The sequence below is a fragment of the Felis catus genome, chromosome D2 (assembly GCF_018350175.1).
Source record: "Felis catus isolate Fca126 chromosome D2, F.catus_Fca126_mat1.0, whole genome shotgun sequence".
Classification (NCBI taxonomy): domain Eukaryota; kingdom Metazoa; phylum Chordata; class Mammalia; order Carnivora; family Felidae; genus Felis; species Felis catus.
The window spans coordinates 18,771,837-18,780,000 of NC_058378.1; the positions used below are offsets into that span (position 1 = coordinate 18,771,837).

General features: G+C 46.6%; 1 protein-coding gene across 4 annotated transcripts in view; it reads right to left on the reverse strand.

Moving 5' to 3' along the window:
• Nucleotides 1-495: 495 nt before the first annotated feature.
• Nucleotides 496-8,164, reverse strand: part of URB2 (URB2 ribosome biogenesis homolog) — a 29,775-nt gene continuing 22,106 nt past the window's right edge. For 3 of the 4 annotated variants that reach the window (XM_023240436.2, XM_023240437.2, XM_023240438.2), the window contains 2 exons: nt 4,965-5,104; nt 496-962 (listed from right to left, as the gene is read on the reverse strand). In XM_023240436.2, coding sequence (XP_023096204.2) covers nt 765-962; nt 4,965-5,104 — 338 coding nt within the window. In that variant the 3' untranslated portion in view covers nt 496-764. The remainder of the gene's footprint in view (nt 963-4,964; nt 5,105-8,164) is intronic. The other variant, XR_006586924.1, reaches the window with a different exon arrangement.

Here is an 8,164-nt window from a genome sequence, read left to right on the forward strand (position 1 = left end):
TCACGATGACACGTACTGTCTGTGTAGCCGATACTAGGAGTGTTCTAAATTTTTTTCTTTTTCTTTTCTGAGGTAGCCACAATAAAATATATTGCTTAAGTACCTTAAGAAGACGATTAAGAGTATTTCTTAGACTGAACAGAAAAAGAAAATTCTAGAAGAAACTTCAGAGAGCGGAAGCAGGAAGAGCAGGCGGAAGAAGGGAGCCCTGGAGAGGTCCATGCACGTGACACAGGCTGACCACCCCCACTTGGGGCAGGCACCTCCACTAACGCCGGGTCTCGAAGCTCTGACATTTCCCGGCTCCATCAGAAGGTATACTCCGAGGGAAGGTAGATCAAGGGACAGTTCAAGAATACTTCCCAAGTTACCTGAAGAACATAAAAGGCGATGATATTTACCTGGGACTTAATTACGCAGCCATGTACCCACCCACATAGTGTCCAGTGGGGAGAACAGACATCAACCCCCTAGATGACAGAGACAAGAACCACATTTGGAACATCCACAATGACCATTTTTTATTAAATTCGCCTTATTCCAGGGTCAATTATCAGGATTCCACAGCAATACATACTGCATAAAAAGACACGTTAAAAAAATATTCAGTTTGCAAAACATGGCTGTAGAGTGTGTATTACACAAACCCACATTATCTCAACATTACAAATTAGGACGTCTGAAGTCTTCCATTCTCCAACTCTTTCAGAGCAGAGGGCCAAAGCCGCCGCGCAGGAACACTGGCAGCACTTCGGAACAAAGCTTCAGGCGGTGTATCTTCTCTCGCCTTCGTGTTTCGCCTTGTGGTACTTCGCATAATCGTTGTACAGCTCCTTAAAGATGTCTCTCACTCCCGGCTGCAGTGAGACCCGCAGGAACTGGACGTCTGGCTCAATGCAGAGGTCCAGGATCAGGTAAATGCCCTCCTGCAGGAGATCTTTCACCGCCGGATACAAGGTGACCTGGAAAAGGAGGACACGCCCCTCCGTCAGAGCAAACACACAGAGAACAAGCCCTCGGACACCCCTACCCTAGCAGCAATTTCCACTTCGGCCCCCAATGTGGGGGCAACATTTTGCACACAAGTATTCGTATCTTAAAAAAAGTTTGTATTTTAGGGAAATAAAAGCCAACTCAAGTGACAAAAACCTGGAATAAAACATCACAGAATCACAGAGGTAGCTTTGCTATTCAGTAAATGATGCCTACCTACATATCTACCGGGGCATATAAAAACTGGAATCCTTAAATTTAAAATCTTGTAAGAGTCACATGCACATTGTGCCACATTCTTCAACCTGACCAATCACACTGGAAGCGACGCTAACGATGAGATAACGGCAGCGATGTTCACTACGTGACTGACTCTCACTCCCACCCCCGGCACACACAGCAGGGCAGCCGGGGGGCAGGGGGGCAAGGGGTAGGGGGCAGGCTCCAAAGCGCTGCAAACAGATCAGTGATAGGCCGAAGTCAGTAATTAGACCACATCATATCCAAATAAATCAGATGTGATTTATGATTACACCTAATGCATCTTTTTATTTCTACCAACAATAGCTCAATGGGACCTAAATTTCTAACATCCCCAGAATGGCCAGATCGGTCCTTGAGCCTAGAAAGGCCTTTCTTCCCTGAACTTCTGGGTTAACTAAAATCTGGGGCACAGCAGGAAGGCTGGGCAGTCGGCTCCACCTTGGCTACGTCGGATGTTGCACACAAACCCTCAGATCAGAGGTCCAGACTAATGTCTAGACAAACAGGCCAAGGGACCAGGCTCTACTCGCGTCTGCCACACCCACTCAGGTTTCAGCTGAACCTGGTGCTCAACAGTCTGAATACCCCAGGAGCTGTAACCAAAACAAACAGGAAAGTTCTGGCAGACAGGTCTGGGATTTGGCAGATTCTTTAGAAATGTCTTGATGGCCTAAAAGAGTTAAACCACAAACATGTCGCTTCTGGTGAGGATACACACCGTATTAACTGGAAGTCTGAGTCATCAAAGCCACCGCTGGGACGCAATCTGTGGGGCGCCTGGGTGGCTCAGTCAATTAAAAGTATCCGACTTTGGCTCAGGTCACAGTCTCACGATCTGTGGGTTCAAGCCCCGCATCAGGCTCTGTGCTGACAGCTCAGAGCCTGGAGCCTGCTTCAGATGCTTCCTCCCTCTCTGTCCTTCCCCCACTCGCGCTCTCTCTCTCAAAAATGAATAAACATTTAAAAAATTTTAATTAAAAAAATTTAAAGATGCAATTTGTTTCTGTCACTAAGATGGTGACAAAAGTTACGGTCATTTTCACACGATAGCTCAAAAACTTTCTGACAGATGATCGTCTTAAGTCTTACTGTTTACAGATGGTAAGAACATTCAAGGACCGGGGCACCTGGGTGGCTCAGTCGGTTAAGCGTCCAACTTCAGCTCAGGTCATGATCTCATGGTTCCTGGGTTTGAGCCCCACATCAGGCTCTGTACGGACAGCTCGGAGCCTGGAGCCTGCTTTGGATTCCGTGTCTCCTTCTCTCTGCCCCTCCCCTGCTCGCGCTCTCAAAACTAAATAAACATTAAAAAAAAAACGAAAAACCACTCAAGGACTGAAGGTGGAGCTGTGATTTTACTGGAAGGTATTAGGGAACGAAGGAAAAAACAAAACGAAACAAGCAAAAAACAAGTCCTGAATCGTACCAGCTGGCTGTGGACCCCTGTAAGTTCACCGCTCATTTATTCATCTACTCATCACTCACTAAACAAATAATTCTATCTCCAAAGGCAAAGAAAGTGAAATAACTGTCCCAGTGGCAGAACTGAGACCTGAACTCCGGCAGTCAGAGGCCAGGTCCTGTGAGTTCCACCACCTCCTCGCATGGGGACTCAATAGTCAAAGGACAGCACGGGGCACACAGCTCTGCTGGGTCACAGGAAGGCCAGCAGCATCCAGCCGACACAACCACCTCGCATCTTTGTGTTTCAAACAGCTTATTTATAAAACAAGGGGGGAAAAGTCAGTTTCTACTCCACCAGGATCACGGACCTATGAATGCGCGGGTCTCTAAATCGCATACAAGGACCTTATGCAGGATGGGCAGTACAAGCTATTTACTCTAGGCTATCAAAACAGACAGCTGTAAATTTGATCTATGGATAAAAGAGAAAAGTGGCCGTGATTTCCCTGGCACATCCCCACTGTGACACATTACTGCACGGAGGGTACAAGATCTGTAGGAACCACTGCGTGTCCTCACGGACACGCCCTCACCAGGTCACCTGCCCTAACCACTGTCAGGTCTTCACCCATACCCTCTCCTCATTTAGCTGTACCTGCTATCTAGCATTTAATTAAGCTTACCAATGTCTTTCTGGTCTGGAAAAGATTTACAGTGCTCAGTAGAAGCCTCTGATACATATGGAATATTTTCTTCATTACTTGAATTAAAAACTAAATGAAAGATAAGACGTAGACTCTTGCCAATGAATTCTAGGACGCTACAGCCTTAGAGAATTCCCAAGACCTTGGGCTTTCTAGATTAAAAATAAAAAAATAACTGATAAGCATAAATTAGACATGAGTAATGAGGCCAGGAAATCAGAGACTTCTCATAAAGTAAATCTCAGAATAATAATTAGTGACTTAAGGGTTCAAATCATCACCTCCCTTCTTGGCCCTTACTTACACGATATTACTAGCTCTCATTTTATTCTTCACTGAAACAGAAAATAATGCCAGCTTTTCTTTCCGCAAAAGCTTACATATTAATGACTTGGGTATTTGGGAAATATGAAGATTCTATAAAAATGCTAAGTAATTCCAAGGAAACCAAACCCGAAGCCCATCTCTCACTCAAAGGCTGACTTGAAGGGGTCTTCCCAGGTTGTCACCGCTCCTCCCCTGCCTGGGGGGGACCCTGTGCACACCCACGGGGCTGGGCTGCACCCTGCAGGGTCCACCCCGCCCACACCCCATCTCCAACCCAAGTGCCCACCCACATGACAAGCATCTCCACTCACTGAGAGTAAGGCTAGTGTGTTTGAAAATTATTTTTATAATTAGACTCGCCCTGAAAAGGGGTCGAGATGAAAACGGATACACCACCAGATTTTCTGAGAAAGCTCATTCAACCCCATCTCCCTCGAGAAATCTCTAACGTGACAAGTTTACCAATGGTTTTAACGTTACTCTTACAAGATTTACAAAGGGGGGCTATTCTATAGAAAGCAATACAAACAATACAGATGTACACCTACACCTGCAAAAGTAGACAGATATACATGCAAACACGCTGGACTTCAAGCCTCTGACGTTCCATTTAAATACAGTTAGATACGAAGTCCTGTAGTGAACTTTACCACATGGGTCACACAGGGCCTCGTGGAATTTTGAAAATAACACACTGACGTTCCAAAGTGAGATCACTGCTGAACAATGAATGAACCATCCACAATATTGAGTCAAAAAGTCAGATGAAATAGGACAAAAGTATTTCTGTTTGACGTAGTTGAACGCATCTGCCGCTGTCTCTACCCTGAGTGTCCGAGAGCAGCTGATTCACATGCACGATGCACTCCAAGAGAACTCCTACTGCTGGGGTCCCGAGACCCCTCTTCCTGATCACCATTAAGCCTGGCCCTATGCGAGCTCCTCTCCTTAAACCTGGAAGGCATTTCACCTTGCTTACTCCACAGACTAACCAAAACAGGCCCCGCGGCTTGTGCCGAAGCAAGAGGGGAGAACTGACGGTCCCTGGGCGCCTTCTGTGTACCAGACACGCCAGCCCTCTGACCATCACCTCACTCGGTGGTCCCGGGCACCCTGCAGGGGTGCTGCTGCGCCCGGAACACAGGCAGGTCCGCCCGCTACCACGGATGGTTTGGGACCGTCAGGCCAAAACGTCGCTTGCCACTGTGGTTGAGGAGCCCTTCTACAAAGGACTACGAATGAAAGCACCGGGTAAGAGTGAGCTCAGTTTACCTTCTGCACCTCCATGACATACTGGGCCACCATAAAGGGGGAGAACACCGTGAACTCTTCGGCCCGCGACGCGATGTGGCTGTACATCCTTGCCACCAGGCGGGCACACTCTAGGACCACCGACAGGCCATCTGTGCTTCCTGTGGAAGGAAAGTGTTTCCAAACCGGATTAGTCCAAAACACGGGCGTTTTGACCCTTCTAATGTTAAACATTTAACACAGCTGAAAATTATTCAAGTCTTCCCTTTTTTCCAAGACTCTTTAATTGGCTTATTTTGCAGACAGAATGAGGGAGACAATATATCCAAATATTTATATTATAAAGGAAAGAACACATAACATAGTCAAGAGTATGTGGGTTTGTTTTTTAAGAAGCGTAGAACAATCAAGATTTTTTGAATGAAATCTGACTGCTATTGTATTTAAAAAGGAGATAGGGGTCTATAAGTAAAGTATAAATTGAAAAATTATCTTTAAAAAACACTGTTTTGACATCATACGATTTTAAAGATCAGATGGCTTAATTATGCCTTTGCCTGCTTATGTTTCAGAAATTGTGTAGGCAGATAGATATAAGACTCAGCTACCATTACTAGAGATGTTCCTATCATCCCTGATTTACTTTCGATTTCCTAGTTCTTTCCACCCTATGGTGCCAGGACCCCCAGGCCTTAACAAACTACTCTCAAGCGTTCTAACAGCCTACCATGTCCCCAAGGCCGTGGTCACACCCGCTCCCCCAGGCCTTCACAATAGAGCCAGGTGGGGAACCCCAACACATGCCAGAACACCTTCCCCAACTTCCATTCAACAAGAAATATTCCCATTTTTATAAAACTCTAGAAGCCGTGAACAAATCTACAGCGACAAACAGATCAGTGGTTGGTAGGGGCAGAGGCCAGAGCAGGAATAGTCTACAAGAGGACTGTTCTGGGGACGATGCAAATACTCTGTATTTTGATCGTGTTTACCTATCAAAACTCATTCAGGACACCTGGGTGGCTTAGTCGGTTCAGTGTCTGACTCTGGATTTTGGCTCAGGTCATGATCTCACAGTTTGTGGGATCGAGCCCCGTGTCAAGCCCACTTGGGATGCTCTCTCTCCCTCTCTCTGCCCCTGCTCCACTTGTGTGCACTCTCTCTCTCAAAACAAACCTCATTCATTTGTATACTTTAAACAGATGCAGCTTGTTACACATATTTTACGACTCAAAAAACTTGAGTTTTAGAATGCACAATGCCTTTTTTAAAACCTTGTTTATGCGTACAAACATCTTGAGTTTTTTCTAGATACAATGTAACTTTATGAAATTATGTAAATTTCTTCAAGTCTGAGAGAGAGAGAGAGGGGGGGGAGAGAGAGAGCATGAGGGCATGCACACATACACGCATAGTGGGGGAGGGAGGGGCAGAGAGGGAGAATCTCAAGCAGGCTCCACGCTGTCAGCACAGAGCCCAGTGCGGGGCTTGATCCCATGGCTGTGAGATCATGACCTGAGCCGAAATCAAGAGTTGGACCCTTAACCGACTGAACCGCACAGGTACCCCCAAGTTATGTAAATTTCTAACATTCACTGGACACTTCAACACAAACGTACTTTAATGAAGCACTTGAATATCTACTACGTACCGTTTCTTCCCTGTTTTCCCACGCTCAGTACACATCCAGTTCACGTGAATACCTGGCGTGAATCATTTCGGCCACAGATTTCACGCGTGGTTATCGCAAAGAGTGCATTGGATGCCAACAATAACAGAGTACGTAGTTAAAATTCTACTTGGCTAATCTGTGAGCACATCCGAGAACCGGGTCTTGGGAGATGGGAGGTCACTGAGCCGCACCAGCACAGACGTGGCAGAGCCACGTGCATGACCGTGTCCCACGCCCCTCAGAACATAGGACAAAGGACACATTTTCAACCACACACGGGGCACGCCCGAGGCAGTGTGTGCCCAGGGCTCTGCTCCCCCAGTGCTCAGCCGGGGGTGGAACAGGGCCTTCCCGACACTGCCATTTCCCATCTCCTGTGCAGGCAGATGTCACTAGTAAAACAGGGGTTCTTCCTGCTGTGCTCAATCATGACTTCGGGGGCCCTGACACAGCGCCGCAGTTAGCCACCACCAACGGACTAGCACGGGAGACGGACCCTGTTTCCCAATCCTGCTCCTAAACACTCTCACAGTATCACACTGACCCCAACATTACGTGGCTCCGCACCAGGCTGGGAGACGGAACCTGTTTCCCAATCCTGCTCCTAAACACTCTCACAGTATCACACTGACCCCAACATTACGTGGCTCCGCACCAGGCTGGGAGAAAGCACAACACCTCGTTATGCCACCGACTTATCTCAAAATCAGGCAGAATAACCTCGGGAATCACATGCCAGCAGACCTCTTCTCTCTTCGCAACAGTTACTGAAATCTACGAGTCTGAACCCACGAACCCATTCAAGTGACTCACACTGGACGGGGAGGAGCTGAGTACCACTCATTTGTTCCTAGTCCGTCTACAACTGCGGCCCCAGGGTCTTCCCTGACACCCTGAGTTAGAGAGCCCTCTTTTGTGGTTCCAGAGCATTCCCCCAGGTACCCACTCCTTGTGCTTAGCAGCACCTCGAACGCGAGGAGGCTGTTCCACGCTATGCAAATTTGAAATAGCGCAATACAGACTGCCTCAATTTACATGCAAATTTTTAAATAATGAGAATCTCCCCCAAATTAGAAAGTTAGCAAGAACCAACAACCTTCAAGGCTGATGACAAGCTGTACACGTCACTTGTGCTGTCACTGTGTGGCAGTTCGCTTCAGCGGCGAACAAACACAGCCCTGCCCCGACAAGCTGAAACGGTGACCTGCCCGACCTCATCCCTCTAATAAAATGGAGCAGCTCTGTAAATGCCTGTTCTTTTTCAGCTTCCCCATCAAACTGGGGACCCCTCCAGGGCAAGAATGGGATTGTACTCACTTTACATCCCCCTGGCCGCAAACACTTCTTGAATCTAGGTCCTTTTCTTTTTCCCAGAAAAAGAACTATTTCAATTAAATCACAAATGCACTCACTGCTTTGGACACAACAATAAATAAATAAATAAATAAATAAATAAATAAATAAATAAATAAATAAATAAATAAATAAATAAATAAAAGTGACAGCTTGAAATTTTTAAACACTATTTGAGGTCTTCATCTAGTGATCT